This window comes from Rhopalosiphum maidis, chromosome 1 (genome assembly GCF_003676215.2).
Source record: "Rhopalosiphum maidis isolate BTI-1 chromosome 1, ASM367621v3, whole genome shotgun sequence".
Classification (NCBI taxonomy): domain Eukaryota; kingdom Metazoa; phylum Arthropoda; class Insecta; order Hemiptera; family Aphididae; genus Rhopalosiphum; species Rhopalosiphum maidis.
In genome coordinates, this window is record NC_040877.1 from 1,995,592 (window position 1) to 2,016,234 (window position 20,643).

The 20,643-nt window shown below is 27.2% G+C and overlaps 1 protein-coding gene across 1 annotated transcript in view; it reads right to left on the minus strand.

Moving 5' to 3' along the window:
* Positions 1 to 5,725: 5,725 nt before the first annotated feature.
* Positions 5,726 to 20,643, minus strand: part of LOC113553882 (spondin-2-like) — a 121,697-nt gene continuing 106,779 nt past the window's right edge. The window contains exons 2-7 of the mRNA XM_026957482.1: positions 18,276 to 18,520; positions 11,575 to 11,679; positions 10,705 to 10,884; positions 8,509 to 8,678; positions 6,084 to 6,223; positions 5,726 to 5,916 (exon numbers count right to left, since the gene is read on the minus strand). Of these exons, the coding sequence (XP_026813283.1) occupies positions 5,726 to 5,916; positions 6,084 to 6,223; positions 8,509 to 8,678; positions 10,705 to 10,884; positions 11,575 to 11,679; positions 18,276 to 18,520 (1,031 nt within the window). The remainder of the gene's footprint in view (positions 5,917 to 6,083; positions 6,224 to 8,508; positions 8,679 to 10,704; positions 10,885 to 11,574; positions 11,680 to 18,275; positions 18,521 to 20,643) is intronic.

Genomic DNA, 20,643 nt, shown 5'->3' on the forward strand with positions numbered 1-20,643 from the left:
AATATTCGAAATAACGTGATAACGTTTGTTATTGCTTACAAAAATGTATGCTGCTGAACTGTCCTAGGCCCTGTAAAATTAGTAAATCAGTGTAACCAGAGAAAAAGAATTTTAAATTTTTGTTATTTTATGGTTGCACTAATATTCCAACAAATTGAACATTATTTTTGAGTTCACAGCCAATGTCCATTCTGGTTATTCTGTGTTATCATAATATTATATGATAAAAGTGTTACCACTAATAATACCACATAACCTAACATTGTATTACATTATTCTTTAGCTCAAGCTTAGCTGTTTTGTGTTCATTAAAAGCTCTTTCATGACTTTAAGCAAAGCACATTATATTAATTGATATCGTTTATTGTTTTCATCCGCTTCCATCTATATTAACCAACGTCAAGTTAAAACGTAACACGTATATTGCGGTCGTTATCGTAACGACCACGATTACTTAACTAAGTTCGCGAGAGTACGAACGGTCAAGAGTTATTCATATATGATCAGCGTGTAGCACCATATCGGCCCAATCCACAAAAAATCAAATTGCGTTTTATTTCAAAAAATGTTGTAGAATTATATTTTATTTTAGTGCAAAAATGGCCAAAATCTAAAAAATAAATTATTCTCTAGATAGCAGCACATAATTCGTTTTATAATTACCATTTTAATAATAACTTTGGGCCAAAAACGGACCAACCCAATAATAGATGAATAGGCCATTTTAATTTCTAAATTTAACTCAGTGATTGTGGAATAAGTTATTTTTGTATTAGATTTTTGATCTGATAGTGCTGGCTGATAATAATGATAACTATATACATACATTGTAATAATTTAAATACAATAAAGTGCCGTCCCAATTACATACACGACGTGTTGTTTTATTCATTGCAAACCGACACCTACACGTAATTTCTGATATAGACAAAAATGATTCATTGTTTATCAAGTACTAGAACTATTATGTTATGAATCTGGTGTATTTTAGAAATCTGGATTTCTTAGACCTATCTTTCCTTTCATTGTTGTTAATCTTAGATTTTCCTTTGATATCTACTCCTAGCACCAGTCACGGAAAATTTGAGTATGTAGTACTAAGTTTTATTACCGTTTACTATATGGTGTGTTGTTAAGCACATAATGTATTATTAATTATTATTATTATTCTAATCTAAGATTTTAGAGCACTTAACAATAAATATAATATCAATTCTCCACAGTATTGATGGAAAAATAATAATTGAAGTTAGAACGACTTCTTCTCCTACAGATGTTAACAAGCACTCGAATAATTAAAAATTTGAGTGATGTATAATAGAGGTGGCCAACCCCAGTCGATCGCGGTTCTAGGTCACTTTGTACGGTCAGGTAAAATTTAGATTGTAGAACGCGGACACTTTATACTATTATATATATATATAAAGTATTAAAGTATATACATATGTATATATTATATACAATTTTATTAGAAGTGTTATTAAGTTTAAATATTATTTGGTAAATCTAAGTATCTTATACATTCTAAATATACATATATTTCCCAAGCGCGATATCGGAGTTAATCAAATTATCGTTTGTGTTTATCGTTGAACTGAATTTCACTAAAACGACGACTGTCACGTCGTCACGATGACAACAACAAAGTCTACTAAATTAAGACCAAAACTTTTTAAAGATGGTTTTGAGTGCATAATATTGAGAGAAAGTTTAAACGATGTACGTTGGAAATGTTCTATCACTGCGTGTATAGGAAAAATTTCTACAAATCGTAAAGAACCATTAAGTACCTAATACATAAATGTTATTTCTTAATTGTATATGTTTTAATAACTATACTATGTTTGTTATTGTCAAAAATATTATATTTTTTTCAACAATATAATATATTGAGAACATATATTTCACAAATATTATAAATACTTACTACTTATATACTATACAAAATAAGTCTTTTTGTGAACATTTTTGTTAAGCTTTTTAAATCTAAATAAACGAATATATGTATAATAACTGATAACACCAGCTAAGGAAAGTCATAAATTACGATTGTATTTCAAAATAATTACATTCGAGTAGTAGATTGTCCGACGATTATAACAAGATATTCGATTTAGATAGTGAATTATTTATATTATTACGATACTTATATTTTTACTATAATATGTAGTTTTTAAAAGCCTAATAAAATATTCACCAAAAGGCTAATTTTCCATAATACCTATTATGAATGATATAATATTTTATAATATAAATTTAACTTTACTATGTATTCATTTTTTTAGTATAACATATTTACTAAGTAATATCACATAACCACCATCCAAAACAATTGGATGACACAACATTCTGTGCCGTTAACAATGCAAAAACTGACATGAAGCTGTGCGCAATTAGTAACAAAGAAAGAACAAATCAAATTCTTATCAATTGCACATGGATGTAACAGTAAGTAAATAGTTTAATGTAGTAAATAATGAAATTATTTATTTTATAGTAAAATATTTTTACATATTTTTATATATTATAAAATATTTATACATATTTTTATGTATTGATGTTTTATTATAGGTACAGTTTGTTCTAAGTTGGGGAATTCTGATGCTTTACGACGAACGATAAGACGTGCACGACGTAAATATGCTCCTGGCGAGCGCGGAAAATCTTCTTTTCTTCCAGTACCAGATAAATGGAAAAACTACAATGGGTGGCAAGGCAGCTGATTTTCTAATTTATGACAACGGATGGAATAGAATCTTAATTTTTGCTACAAATGAAGATCTGTCTTTTTATCATCATCTAATATATGGTTCATGGATGGCACATTTAAATGTTCTAGTATATTTAAAAATTATTATAGATTTTTAATTAGACGTAATAAAAGTGATAAACCGAGTTTTTAACGGAGTCCAGATTCAAGGTTGTTTTTTTTCACTTATGTCAGTCTGTATGGTGACAAATTCAACAGGACTTAACTTGGACTAGCAAATTGTATAAAGAAAATGAACGGATTGCCAAAGAGTGCAAAATGATTACCTCATTGGCGTTTTTACCCATTGACGATATTTTGGTCGAAATTAGTAATATGTATGCAACATTATCTCAAGAGTTACTACTTCTTATTTCATACTTTGATAGAACCTATGTTAGTGGTTATAATAATAACAATGCACGGTATCCTCCTCCTAATTGGAATGTAAAATCGCAAACAATGTCTAAGTCTCACCAAACAAATAATTTCAGTGAAGGGTGGAATAATTCATTTAATATACTAGTTGGAACAACGAATCCGAGTTTTTGGACAGTTTTGAGTGCAGTACAATTAGGCAAATGTGGTAATAGGCTACATAAAAAGCAAAAATCCAATTAATGTGAAAATAATAATCTATTCAGTTTATGTAACCAGCACCAAAAGAAAGAAATGACAAATTTTGATTTTTAAATTCCATATTATATTATACATGCCGGTTTTAACATTATTATTTAACTTTTTTTTCAATATGATTTTTAATTTATACTTATATTATACACATTGTTGATTTTATTATTTGACTAATATTAATATACTATATTTTATAACGTTTTTTAATAAATTGACTTTTTATATTACACTTAATATAAAATAATATATAATATATTATTATAAAATATAATATTTTATTGACTTTTTATTATACTTTTATATTAATTTTTACATTATAATAACTTATATTATACTTACTTAACACTTATGTATAACTATAAACATAAATATATACTTTATGTATATAACAGTACAAAGTGTCTGCGTTCTGTAATCTAAAATTTTATCTGACTGTACTAAGTGTCCGTGTTATGTAGTTCAAACAATGGACCGCACAAAGTGACCGTTTACCGTCAATCGCGACACCCTTTCGCATTTTCTGAATTTTTGAATTTTTTTCAGAAAACCAATTAAAATATTTTTTTTTTTTGTAAATTTGTATATCTTGTATATTCCACGAATATAAAAATTATATTTAGAAAAAAACAATAATAACTATGAAAAACGAAATTATACACAGATATCGAATAAAAGATGAGTAAAACAACTGTACATATAATATATTTTTGTTTTATTGACAAATGAGAACCTTTTTTTTGGTCGACCGCGACAACCTAGAAAATCTCGGAGGTCGATCGCAAATCTATTAAAGTTGGCGGGGTGCCCACCTCTGATGTATAACATCCTTTAAAACTTCTTCGCGTAGGTCAACAACTTATTATAACATCGGGAAAATAGAAATCATATATTTTATTATATGTTTCTGGAAACTTTAAGTTAACGTTAGAAATATCAAATATTGTCCCCAATATAGGAATTTATTTGTTTCGGTGGTATTCCTCAAGAATTATTGTGGTTTACGGATGTTTAAGCTTGATGAAGGGAATAAATGCGAAAGTAGTTTCTCTCCCATTCGGAGTACCATAACTACACAAACGAGTAGATATAACGCTGTTTAAGAATATAATATCTGTATGATATGATATATTATAAATACAATGATATGATTATGTATTTATGTGTTTATATATAATAATAATTATTATTATTATATACTCATATACGCAGCCAAAGAGTAATTAGAAAAAAATAACTACAACTTATGGAAATATTAGATATAGCCACATTTTCTTGAAGTAAAAAAATAAATTAGTATGATAATATTGTTTATCACAATCCACAATTAATTATAACACTATATTTTATTACCTAAATTATATATATTATTATGATAATATAGGTAAGTATGTTTTTTATAACTCCAGTACATCTAAATTACAATTAAATAGTCAAGTTAAATACTAATATAATATTACATTATAATAAAAAATACATTTTACAATCAATGATACATAACCTATATTATACAAAATACAATTATTTAATCATACTGAACGTGGTATCCTAAAAATATATTACATAATAAAATACTAAGAAGAATTATATAAATATCAATTTTCAATAGATTTTAAAATCTAATAATTAGTTTGCTTATTACAACAATATTAAGTACGTCTTTTTAATAATAGTTATTTCGTTTGACAAAAAAAACCACAATATGCCAGACATTCAATAATACAATGGTGAGATTATACAAATTTTTGCTCTCGTAAAATTAATACATACAATATTATTATCATATTTGATGTCAAAAACATAATTAGTATCTTAATTATAATTTATAATTAGCTTGGGCCACTTGAATGGAAAATAAATAATATAATACACGTCTTAACATACAAAGGTACTGTTTGTAAATATAATATAATATAACATGTCTTAAATTGATCTAAAGTTTTTGATAAACCTATACCTTATCTATACAAGTAAATATTTTACAGTAAATTTACAATTCTGTCTTAAAATATAAGGAGACAAAACTTAAAAAAAATATTGCATGAAGGAGATTGGCGATAAATAAGGCTAGTGACACGATTTAGTTGTCGATACTTGGAGTGCAATTAGCGTTTTAAATAACAATATATTATAATATATAATACTACCTATATGTTGTACACGAAGAGTGTTTAAGGAATTAGGAAATTGTAATTCTGAATCAGTTATTGATTAACATTTTGTGAAATGATGTTTTTATAAAATAAAATTATTATTAATAATTTGATGTACAGTATACATGTATTATTATAAACAACATACATAACATAATATGATGTATGTTATTATAACTTGTATTATTACCACTCAAAATGTGTTTGTGGGGGACAGTCTTTGGCGCTCCCCACACCATTTGGTCTGCAACAATGGTGGACACTGCCGTCCTGCTCCTCTTGGGTGTTTTATCACTTCTCTGCGCCTCTGCATTTCGCCGATGCCGCATGACACGCTGCATGCGCTCCATTCAGACCAGACACCCAATTTACAGTCCCGGTACCCTGCACATAAAACATAGTTATATGAAAATCTAGTTTAAAAAAAACTATAAAACCCCTATTAATTGAAATCTATAAAAGGGTAAATAACGCTTTGATAGTTTACAATTATTAGATATTCATAATTACAGTATTTTTGGAAACTAAAAATAAATAAAATAAATAATCACTTGATTTTTTGTGAGTTTTCTTATGTTTTTGAACATGATAGTTGTCCAAAATACTGTTCATCAACGCTTCTTTATTACCTTTTGGTATTGATATGGACGATGTAACGTTATTGGAAACCAATACTTTATCATCGCCAATACTGAAAATGAACAATCAGTCGTTATTTAATTGCTGTAAGCAGTAGTTAATAAATAATAATACATTAATATAATTTAAAACTATATTTATTTATAATAAACCATTATTATTAGTATTATTATTATCGTATGGTATAATATGCAAGCATTACAAACTAGTCACAGATATGTATAAATAATTCACATAACAATAAAACAATATTAAACTTTAAAATTAATGTAATGGGTAACCTTTCCATGTTGTCAATTAGTTAAGTAATCTAAAGTTGGATGTCAAGTGTCCTTATCTATTTTACAATGTTGTCGGTTGCTTTGTGGAGTTCTTCCACTGTCCCATTAAATGCGCAAAGAGGGCAATCACTTAAAATATGGGAGATGGACTGTAATGAGTGGGCGCAGTCACAGCCAGGACTATATCTCATTTTTCATTTATGTAGCATCTCTCCGAAGCGACCATGTTCTGTGCGTAGGCGATTAAGTGTTACCCACTCGTGACGAGCTAATTGTTGTCCTGCAGAAACTAGAATATCCAGGCTTTTGATTAGGCTATAAAATTGTCTATGGTATAATTCTGCCATTCTAGTGTCCATTCATTCATACCGTCATACTGGTTATCAATGAGTCTATTTATAGTTAGATAAGCAGGTTTTCTAGATTTTAGCCTAAGATTCTAGTTTGATGCGTCTTGATGTAATGGAAGGTTAGGTTATTCTCTACATGCAGCTTTTTACGCCGGATGTGTGGCGGTAGAATGTTGCAAAGGACTGGGAGCCATTCTGTCGGAGTCCATTTGACAGTACCAGAGATAATACGCATAGAATGATTAAGTTGAACATCGATCTTGCTACAACGCGAACTATTTAACCATACTGGAGAGACATATTCTGCGGCAGAATAGACTAGCGCCAAGGCCGACGTTCTCAGGGTGGGCATCGCTGCCCCCCCAGGATGAGCCAGCTAGTTTATAAATAATGTTGTTTCCAGTTTTAAGTTTAGCAGCATTATTTTCGATGTGGTATTTAGAAGTTAACTGTCTATTAAGCGTCACTCCTAGATATTTCGGTGACGGATCGTATTCAAGGCTTTTTCCACCAAATTTAATTTGAGGATTGTATTTTTACAATCGATTATTAAAGTGGAATGTAGTCATTACAGTTTTATTAAATCATTTAAGCTATAATATTTATGATATTGTCTAAATAAACATAACACCAATTCTTCACAGTATTGGTGAAAGCAATATTAATTGATGTTAAAACGACTCTGTCTCCTGAAAATACTAATAAGTCCTCAAAAAAAAAAAATAAATAAATAAATAAGAAGAAGAATAAAGAAAAATATGAGTAATATATACTAATTTATAATAAATAAATATATATAACTAAATGCATAACTTAGGGCTTAACTTATTTTAATTTTCCTAACAATTTATGGCATTTATACGAAAAATAAAAACGTTGTATGATATTTCATATTATAGTGATAAGGATAAGGATAAGGATTAGATAAAGATCTGTCCATATGAAAATATAAAATGAAGAGTATATAATAGTAACATTATAAATAATTGTTCTGTTAAGTACTTTGATTAAAATAATTTAATTAATTTGTTATAATAATATAAACATGTTACCTCCAATGATACCCATTTTACTAAGTCAAAATATTATATTATATTTAAGTAATTTACATTTTCGAACAAATTAGAGAGATTTAAGGTGAAGTAACTAGTAATTTTGTAAAATTGTATTACGATAAATAGTTGCATTTATATTTAAAAATTCAAAAAGTTACAAGTATTTGAATTTAACATTTTTTACTCAATTTTGCATAGTGTACAATAGTATAAATATACACATTAATACTTATAAGAGCTATAATACACTACCATACATTTTACTGTTTAAATACATAGCATACAATTAAAATATACAGTAGAATCCGCTTAATTGGGACACATTTGGCGGTGAACTATTTGTCCTATTATCCGACTGTCCCGATTAACCGAATAACTAATACACCGATACATTCGTTCGTGACTATACAATCTGTCCCTATTAAGCGGTTGTCCCCTTTATGTAGTGTCTCAAATAAGTGGATTCTACTATATAACATAGCCCAACTCTAATGCTTATTTTTTAAAAATCATTAATGTGAAATATATTTATACATATTAATTTAATAAGTCGTTAAAAATTGTAATAGACTAAGTAAGATATAACATAAATTAAGCCTAATTTAAGAAATTTACACAGTTTAGTTAATACACAGTGTACTGTAACCTTACCTTTTATAGTTATTGTACTCTTGTTCTCGTCTTTGCTGTTCCATTTCCAGTTGTACCTCACGATCGCTATCACTGTCACCATTTAAAACTTTAATAACGCTCTCTTCGATTTTTACCGTGGGGTCTGATGCCTGTCCTCTACCGTTCAAAGATTGTTCATATTCTTTGATCTATAATATTTACCAAGAAAAACAAAACACAGCAATATTACACATTCCATGAAAAAGAATTGGTTTATAAGTATTTCTATAAATGTAATCATTTAGTATGTCGTAGGTCATAAGGAATATTAAAATTTTTGACAAAAACACTATGATCTTTTTAATGGAACAGTCTGTTTGTGAACTAATTATTATTTTTCCAAACAGCCAGCTATTAAATGGGCTTGTTGCAGAAAAATTTAGAGCAGTTATACTTTTTAAAAACTAAAATTATTATAAAGTTATTGTATTGCAATTTATTGCTTGTACAAAAAAAAAAAAACAAATAACAATATCTATATTTTTCGACTAAGTACCAAATTAAATAATAATATAAAGAGAAACAAGGAAGAGATATTAATAATTTGGAGAGCGGGGTTATCAAAAATGTTATTACAAAACATCGTGCAAAACAAATACTGTGTAAAAATGTCACGGTTAGGTTAAGTTAGGTCAAAATAAATAGGCAAAATTAGTTATGAGTATACAATATATATACATAAAATTAGTTTATAGTCAAAAACTATACAATAATATTCAACTTCACTAAAATAAATATAATAGATGCTTATAAAGTTTACATAATATTTTATTTTTGTGCAAGTAAAAATTACTGTATAATAATTGACGTTTGTAAAAATTCCCAATGCAGATGTCTATTTTCAATAAGCTTGCTTATCCGGCCATTTGAATAATTAATAAGTAGTCCACAGACAGGCTATCCCGTTGTAAAGAGCCTAGTATTTTTGCATAAAATACTGATTTTTTTATATGGCCTATGACATAGGTTAGGTTAGGTTATAGGTCCTATGACATATATAATATACTTATAACGCGTGATTCGTTTAAGTTCTCACACTCATTATTTTACCTTCAACTTTTTTTGAAAATATTATTTTCACATAATTAGATAAAAAAATTATATTTTTTGTCACTATCATTTGTTTGGCTTTACTTTTTTAATGACAGTACATATTTTTAATTTCATAGATTAGGTTTGCACCTAACCTATTCTATAGATATTATGATTACACTAATAATCTCGTAAAACGTATGATTAATAATGACTAACGTATTACGTATGACTAATTTTATATTATTACCTATGTCCTATTTAGTTGTATTGTAGCTTTCGTACCTTACTTGTCTCAGTTTAAACCTACCTCTGTGAGTCTAGCTTTTCGGCGCTTGTTTATATAAAATCTAAACATCGATCATGATTGGACGTGGACAGTAATCTGAGATGCGCATTATCACATGTCGTCAAACATTCAAAAATTAATTAAATTAAACAGTTCCAACCCTCTCATTAATTTATAATTAATAATAGTTAATTTTAATTTTAAATTGTAATAATATTTTTTCTTATGCAAATAAATTAATTTAATATCAAAAAAAAACTTCATTTAAGTTATATTTATATTAATCCAATAACCAACATTAAACTATGTTATGAAGTATATTATATTATACATAAAAATATTAGGCATACATAAATCTTTTAGTAGTAAGGGGTAGGGCGTGGATTTCAAAAGGTTGATAACCCTTGTGTTAGGTTACAATATTTTGTATATTTCGTAGTATTTTAGAGTATAAATATTTAATTTCAAACCTGAAGTTAATCATTTATACAGGCTTTAGATGAATTGTGTTGAATGAAATGTTAGTCCACTAATCCACGCATTTAAACATTAAATGGTTATAATACCGACTAATTAACAATACTCGTATAGTTATATGACATTTATTTGTTTGTATTGAAGTACTTAGAAAATCATTCTGCTGTGAAATATGAAAATAAAATATATGCTGTGACTCAAAAAAGTAAAACTTAAAAAATGACAACGATTAAAAATTGTAAGAATATAGATTTTTCAAAAATGTAGTTTTACTATTACATTAATAATTTTAAAAAAATTAATACTTTTTTAAACAATTATAGTGTAGATACTTAAATAGATCATCTATTATATCCATAAAAGGTATCGAATAATACTTTTATAAATTGAAAAGTCGCTATGGTGGGTAACCGATTGAACTGTGGATAATAGAAAGAGCTGGCAGGGTGTGATGGATAGTTGCTTTTTATTCGGTATACAATGCCCTGTGGATCGGTGGGCCAGTTCGGCGCGGTAAACGTGAAGCCGTTGTCGCATCCCGCGTCAATTGGATCAGCCTATATTAAAATGTATACACAATTAGATAAAATATAATCTAAATTTAACTAAATTAATAGTTAAATTTAATCCAATGATATAATAATAAAATTGATTTTAAGATGGTTCATTGTTTAATTTACATATTTCAAAGAACATTCTTAAAGTGAAATGATTGATATTATTATTATTTAATGTAAGACGCTAATATTTAGTCATTTAGTCAATGTATGCAAAGTATAACTAAGATAGTAAAATAATTTGTTGTTTCACAAAATTGTTCACTCTCTTTTCATATACATATATTGGCCGTTTTCAGTGATTATCTAACTAACAGTAATACATAAAAACGTTTATTACTGGTATATCGTAGTTATCATAAATTAGTGTTTGTAATTTAGTAGTTAAATTCTATAAAGAATAAATGATAATATTATTAAAGTTCATATCCCGAATCGAAAAAATTCATAATATTTTTTTAGTTAATCAACTTTGTATTACTTTTTAGAAATTTTTTTACTTACTCACACAAATATTGAAATATAGGTATATTATAGCCATGTAACAATAATGTAGTATAAACTACAAACTCTATTATGTAACTTGTACATTAGTATAAACATGCATATTTTTAGAACAATATATATTCCACATTTTATATTTTGATAAATTTAATGTATCGATACTGAGTATGATAATAATATACTAACCTCAATAGTGATGCTATCGAGCCAGTTTCCATTCACGCACAGATCAAACGAATCTATACCAATAAACCAATCCGGAGATGGAATCATGCGTGACATCAATGACACCTTAAAAATAAATGTATGGATTTTACAATTTGATCAATTATAATAATAATATAAACATTTAATATACTTTATATACTGCACTAAACGTAAACAGTAAACAAGTGCGATTTATGCAATTGCTGTGATTTAAAACAAAATTGTTTTCTTTTAGAAAACACAATAATTTTTTGAAAGAAACTATAGATGAAAATAAAAGAAATATATAAAAATACTCCATTGCATATTCTAGGAATGATCTTAGTAGTGAACAATACAATACTTTAATATTGTATGCATAAAGGATCATTAAAATCAAGTCAGATGCATTTAATGAACACAAATAAACATGGGAATTTTTTCCATAACTTGTGTATTAACATAGGCATTAAATGATAAATCAGCCGACACGATAAAATCTAGATCCCGTACTTGATTAATAGAGTGAAAAAATAAACCATTCATAAAATACTGAGAATTAATATAAGATTCTATAAGATTTAAAACGATTAAATTAAATATGAACATATTTATAAATGATCGCCTTGTAGAACATTTAACGTGATAACGATCCCCTTAGAAACTGATTTAGTAATCTTAAATATTTGAGGAGCTCATAAAGAAAACCATGATAATAATAGATCCCATATTATTTTAGTTAAAAGATCAGTGTAAATAGTATTGATCTGGCCACCTAATCCAATGGACAACGATTTTTATTAAATAGAAATAAAATATTAATGTATTATTTAATGTAGATTTAACTCGACGGAATCAATGTTGTTCATTTCGGAATATTGTTTAATTTTAAACTAAAACAAGATTTGAGTTTGATAGTTTAGTGTTGCTAATATTAAATCCAGAGTGTAAGTAGGTTTAACCTAACCTACTGTAGGTACCTCATTATCATTAACATCCAATAATGAAAATCAAATTTTATCCAGAGTAATAGTTTTATTAGCGTGACTGGTTTGTAATTAGCTAATATTATGACACAATACCTACCGGCATGTAGGTTTACTATATTCATCAAACTGTGTTAAATGTATTATTATTATTATTAATACTCGTATATACGTGCTTGTACTCGTATTTTCAGACATAACTTAAATAACTTTTAACATATTATCATTGGAATAATTATATGGATTATCAATTATACAGGTTATTAAAGGTAATAGAGGTAATGTATATAGGTACCTGATGGGAGTTGAAGGAAAAGGAGTGGAAAAATATCAGGTAATCAGCGGAAAATTAATTCCGTGTATCGAGCCGAGTCAGCGCGGTGGGAAAGGAAAAAAGTAAACTCATCAGATAAAATAAACAAAACGAATTTACACTCGAACAATTGTAGAGATGGTGTAAATGTTCAATGCTTTTTTTATTATTTAAAATTATATACTGCTTCATCCGCAGTAGGTACCTGATACGACTTCTGATAACCTTTCCGATACTAGGACTCTCTCAGTAATCAAATAACTAGTCACCGGGGAAATAACTTTGAATTCTTACTGAAGTATTTTTCTTAAAATAAGAAAAAATCGATGATTATTTTGCGAAAGGAAAACAAAAAAAAAAAATATGGTAAAGTATATTTTATTATAACAAGGTATTTGTATAATACGTGTCTTCATTGTTGTGCTTATTGCATATTGTTGTTAATATGAATAGTTAAAATTACAATTATTATTATATTCCACGAATTGTATAAAATGTACAGTGAATCAATGCATATATTTTATGTTCGACGGTATATTTATCATACAAATTATTGAAGTTATTTTTTTGTCAAATAAATCTTTGTTTGATATCAAATATCAATATGCATATATTAGAATTTTGGTAACATTATATACACAATTAATTAATTATTTATAAACAGAACAACTTAACAAATAAATATATTATTAGGTATAAAAATAATTGTTCAATATTTCTTAGAAAATATTAACATAATTAATTTAAATCTACGGTCATGTATTACATAAATATGAAAATTTTTATTCTTCAACGCCAGTTAAAATATTATTTAAAATGTTATATCAATTAATAACACAGTTGAGCTAAGTTTATAAACATATTTTATAAGTATATAATATCACAAAAGTAACTAATTAAACCTTACTGTTTTATAATAATATCTTGTTAGTTCTTATAATAAAAAAAAAAATGCCAAAAACTCAACTCATAATAGCCTAGATATATTTTGGCAGTCCACTATCTGATATATATATATATAGGTTTATCACTATTAAATTTGTTTTTGATGATCGAACGTAATAATATTTCTTTATTTAATAATAATTCTCAATTCCCATTATAATATTGTATACTTTAAATTAATATATTGGACACAAGTACCTACTATGTACATTACAGTGACGTGTCGATTATCCGCTTTAATTGTGCCTGAAAGGGTGTGGCACCCACACCGAGATTTTAAATAATTATTATAAAATCATATTATTAATTTAATTTTTTTTTATACGTAAATTTGCTAAATTGCGTTTCAATTTTTTCGTTACATAAACAGGTTACAAAAAAATACAAGAAATTCCAATAAATCATTTTACCAAAAAAAAAAAAAAAAACAATTATCTGTAGTTAGTTAATTAGGAAAACAAATAAACGTACACGAACTGAATCACGATGACATACTGAAAAATATTTTATTAGCAATTTAAAACCGATGTTCGACAGCGAATCACTTTAGGAACTCGCGCGATGCGTTTTGACGTTGGATTTATTTAAATCGCGCTTAAGAGGACGTAGTACTACGTAGACCTAGCCTTTTATTGATATTATTATTTTTAAGTAAGTTATGATAATTTTAAAATGTACAGTTTCAAAATATCATAACATGCTTAAAATAATAATATCAATAAAAGACTACGAGGGGCCCATGGATAATTATCTTACCTTTAAATTTTATAATAAGTCAGTTCACTCTAATATCAAAACTAACAGAACAGCACAATATTGAAAATGGTGAACAAAAATTTGCTATGTTGCACGTGTGTAAGACGAAGACAACACAATATGCGGGTACTTACGTCCTCTTAAATCGTTTTATAGTTGTCAGAGAAAAAAAATATATATGTATCTATACGTTTAACTGTAAAAAACGACATGTGTACGTTTGTGTGTGGTAATGAATAGTATACCTAAAAATATATCTTAGACGTTTAAATAGTGTGTGCATACATGTTGTACGTCAAATTATAATTATAAACAATTTTTATTGTAGACACGAAAAGAGATTAAATGTGTTTCGTTATTTGCGAATTAAAGATTTGCTTGTGTAAAATTACGTTTAACGCGAAATTCTCAGCGGCTCCGAAACTAAGTGCTCGAGATTTGGTTTCGATTTACAACTCAAATTGTAGTTGGTAAATGGGCTTTAGGCCTAGGTTCTCATAATTAAGCAGGCAGGTTTGAACCCCACTCCGGCAGTTACGGCGGCGGCGTTGAAAATTGCACAACCACCCACGTTTGGGAGTAGAAATAATGCTTAGATTTTTGACTTCAGCCACTCTTTAAAAATGAAAATTAATCTAATTGGTACTTTGGGGGGGGGGTCAAAAGTAAAACCCTAAAAAAGTAACGAAAAAACGGGAATTTTACGCATTAATCAGTTTTCTACAAAATCATTTTTTTAAATTTTACTGTAACACAAAAACGAATTATTGGAAATACTTGATATTTTCACCAAATGTTTATATTAGCGTTATCTAAATTTACAATTAAAATTTTCGATTTTTCTAAGTTTTTTTTTGAAATGCCGATAAAATAAACTTGGCATTCCAAAAAATCTTTAAAATTTAATAGAAGGTTTATTATACGTTTTACTTATCTCAGTAAAAAAAAATCAAAAATTTTAAATCACAATTTTTGTTTATAAGCATTTAAAATTAAAATATTTACGAAATATGTCAAAATCGCAAAAATTGCAAAAATTTGCAAGGAATTTTGAAGTTTAAAATTCATTAAATTTTTATGATTTATACCTAAGGTTAAAAAACCCAACACAAGGTTCTCCATAACTTTTTCTTAAAATAACTGTAGAAAAAAATTCTAGCGTCAATATAAAAAAAAATTAGCGTATGAAATTTATAACGATATATGTATTAAAAATTAAATATAGCTAGGTAATAATATAATATATCCTATTAATTATCTTAGACTGACAAATCATTTCCGTTCAGAATCGTTTTTCGTGTACAATGATACCTGTCATTGCATTTAAATTTAACACATTTATAAAACTATAATAGTGACCTACTCTCCATCTCTACTATACAGTAGAGCGATACTCACTTACCCACCCTTTTCTATTTCAAAATTATTTAAAATCATTATCTTGTACATAGTACGATAAATACTTAAATATAATACTATAAATAATTTTCTTTCGTCTATATAGTTTCTATTTCTGTAAATTAATAAGAATAAGTTAGAAATTATTTTTAATAATACTCGAGTGTCACGATTTTGGTAATATTGTATAGGTATTTAAATACAAATACAATAACATCTATGCGCTCACATTATCCGTAATCCGTCGCAGTCGGATTGCCTAATTGGTAGGTTTAGTTGCGTATCAAAAATTGATTTTCACCGTTGATTACTGAATACTTAAAGTTCAATCACGTCATTTGATTTTATTAGAAATGTAACCTTGAAAATTCGCAAATGAAAATTTCTAAAAATTTTAGTTTTAATATATTGTTCTTATTAGAAGAATTTTTAATGAGTTAAGTTAAATTCTTCCATAAAAACCTTATATTGTGCCCACGTAAGGTCTATTTTAGAATACGGTACTATTGTATGGGATCCTGCCACTTTTTGTGGAAAGGATCAAATTGAAAGAGTACAACATAAATTTCTAAAATATACAGCATTTATTTTAAGTATTGACCATCAACTTCATGATTATAACCCAATTTTAAATAAGCTTGGTTTATCATCCTTAAAAGATAAAAGAAAATTTGCTAACCTGAAATTTCTCCAACTACTAATATATGGCTGTATTGATTATCCTATTTTACTTTCCATGATTAACTTTAAAGTCCTTTGCTCTTCTGTCCGTCAAGGTTAGGTTTTTTATTTTTTATTTTAAAATGCAACACCAATTATGCTGACTGCTGAGAATCAGCCAATCTTTAGAATGATGCGTATGGCAAATAGTGGTTTGTCATTTTTGTAGTATCTTTTATTGTTAAATTCATGTTTTTTATTTAAGTATAATTAAAATTTTCACTATTTTTATTGTTATTATTCATTGTTAAAATTTGAATTAGTATTATCATATTATGTATAATTGAGCTCAGCCCGTATTGTTGATAATAAATAAATAAATAAATTGTTCTTAACTTAATTAATTTTTAAATATATTCAAATACTTTATAAATTTTCTATTTCATTTTTATTTACATTATAACAAGTATAATGTCAGAGTCAAACACAACACTTATAATAAGAATACTACTAAAATAAAAAAAAATTATAATTTGGGTAAAATTTTGGAAGTGACTCAAACAATAAATTACAAAAAAAAATCAATAATTGTACCTAGCAAAACGAATATACACTCAACATTTATACTGAAGTAAAAATACAACATTTTTAATAAAAGAAAAAAATGCACATTTATTACTAAGTTAAATATTATATATTTAATATAGGTATAATATATAATATATATTTAATCATTTGTATTTTTAATTTACTATATTATTATGTTCAATATAATATAACACCAAAATAATATTAAAATAGGTATAAATGGTAATAAAAGTACATAGTTTAAAATATAATTATGAATATATGAATAATAACATAATTTTAAGTTATAGCTATAACTATAAAATATCAAAAGATTTATTTACTTAATTTAAAAAACTAATATGATAAACTATCAAATTTTCATGTTTTTGAAAATTTTCATGACACTGAAATCAATCAAGGTTTCTACTTTAACCTTTTGACGTACAAAACAGCACCAGACTTTCGATGTCAGGATGTGGGATTGCATGGTTAGGCATCGATTTACACTAGTTGATGACAGACACCTAGATACTCAAATTCAACTTTTCTGCATTCAAAACAAGACCACTATAATATCGAGCTACCTAATCAGTAGTAGCAACAACTTCGTCAACATTTTTATCACCCACTTAATCACAAAACTAAAATTGTGATTACTAGAATTTCTCCAAAGTCGTGTTTCCGACCTAGGGTACTCACTTACACCGAGTTACATGGATAGCTAGTCAGTTATAAAACTTAATTTATAACTATTAACATATCATAGTAATTGTACACCTTGAATGATAACTGATAAATTATTCATTATCAATAATTTCTGCGTGAAATCAATATATTATTTCTAATTATCTATAACCGAACGTTTAAAAGAAAAAAAAAATGTTTTTCAATATTTCATTGAAATATTTTAAGAAGAGTGAAATATTTTGATTGAAAAATTAATAAATCTGTGACCGGATTGTACTTTTTAAAATGATTATGAAATAGTTTAGCTTTACCGGGGTTTAAATAATAGATCATCGAATATTCACATTTATTATATTTTAAGTTATAATGAATTAGTAAATACTTACCCTAGAATGATTTCCATCAACGAAGAACTGTGATTGAGTCCAGGCAGCTCCTGTCGATACGCTGGGCGCTACAAAAGTACTCAGTATCATATCTTCGGCTGCTCGTCCACCATTCCCTCCAATCAAATCTTCACCACCGCCATCGTCCAATTTATCACTGCGCCCAGTCTTAGCAAACATGCGAACACTTTCAGATGCTGGTGTGCCTTCTCGGAACATGGTATAACCTCTAGAATGCGACCTGCCTAAAAATAAAATAACTATAATAAAAATTATAGTTTACAGATAATCGAACTGATTTGTATAAGTGTGCTTATGCTCTAATATAGGGGTCACCAAATGGTGGCCCACGAACAAATTTTATCCGGCCCACAGACAAAGAATAAATAACATATACTACAACAACATAATTTATGTTATTATAATTAAAGGCTCGTCGGTAGAACTCATGGCTTTATACAATAAAAATAACAAAAATAAGACATTAATAATAAGAATAATAAAATATTAACAAAAATAATTTAGGTAATCAATTATTTGTATTTGGCATACTATTATTGTAAGAATTTTGCGTAGGTGGCTGACAATAAATTGTCTTGGGTAAAATAACATTCATAAAAATATGAAATAGTAAAATATGGAAAAATGGCAATGCAGTATGTACACATACAAAACCAAAAATCAAACCGCATGGAAATTCATATAGGATAACATTATTGGATATAATAAGATATAATAATATTTATAATTTTGATGGATGAAAATTCAACTTTTAATAATAAAAAAACTAATTTCGTTTTAGAAAGGACAGGACATTTATCTGCTAATAAAATATGACAATATATATATAAAATTTAAGGAACATAGGGGAGTTGTTTTATACACTTGGTTGAGATACGTTACGACAACATGATGTCTTAGGATTATTGTTGAGTAGTGATTGTCGGCTTTTCGCTCACCGAGGGCCCATGGTCGATGCTTAGCCTATCATTTGCAAGACGTGCATGGAGTTGAACTTGGAAGTACAAAATGGTTCACCTGCGTATATTATGAAACATCTGGCAACTGACAAAATAGTGTGACTTACTGACTTGACGAAGGTAACTGTTGTCAACGGTCGTGATAAGATAAAAAATATCTAAGTGTGGAAAAAACGACAGAGCCGTTGGACCTCTGGCGTTTGATATCATGAAGTCTTCGTCGTTGTGAGGGATTACATTGCGGGTCGTGTTACAATATTTGTGGAGACGTTATTACAGCCATGCACCCCGGTGCGCGCCGGAGCCAAAGCAACGCGTCGGCGGCGACGGTGATCAGCCACGTGAACGTCGTGTTAACTAGACACTGAATACTGATATACGGGGGAAGGAGAGGGACATAATTGTACATGATTTTCGCGACTTTTATAGTGTTATATAATATTACTAAATAAAATCGTTAGATATATGTGTATTATTCATTATTTCTGTATGTCGTCACTTTTAAGAACAGTAGAAATGCTTCAATAATCTACTATAGGTGTAGCTTATAATAGTAAATTTAATTTAATTGTTATTTTATAAGTAAAAAGTCCTTTGAATTTTTTTTAATAATCGAAGAAAAAAATTAAGGAAAAACGAGAATTTTTATGTTAGTTAAGTTTTTGATTACATCTAATAGTTTTTTTTTTATGTAATTCCAAAACCAAAATATATAGATACTTTCTTTAAAAATGTTCACAAAGTATTTGTATTATCATTTTCTATATGTAGTAAAATTTAAAAAAAAGTCAATATGTTTGAGTTATGTATAGCAAATTTATTTTTTAATTTAATTTAGTCAAACGCTTTGAAAATTGCATACTAGGTTCCTCAAAAATTGTTAATAAAATAAAATTAAACAAAAATAAGGTTGTTAATCCACAAAAAAATGTATAAGCGTTTAAGCGTTTCAAATTAAAATTTTAACAAAATATGAAAATAATAAAATATTTTTGTAGTTAAAAATTCATTAAATTATAATTATCCATACTTAAATATTTACAACATTGCATTTTCATGCGTAAAATAACTATTTTCCCTCAAACGATTTTTTTTTCATTTCTAGGCGCCCATTTTTAATGGTCATTTATATATTATAAAGTCATACATAAATTGATTAAGTTAAAATCAGTGTCGCAGGTCATTGCATTTTTTTTTTTAATTAGAACTCTTTAGTTTCCAACTCATTTGATACAGGAGAGGTAAGCAGATAAAAAAGGTTGAACGATAAAGTATCTTTTTCTATCATTGTAAGGTTATTTACATTCAGAATTCAGTAACATTAAAAAGGCCAGATTCCATATTATATATCTATATAATATAAAATAACGTGTATTTAAACGCTTAGT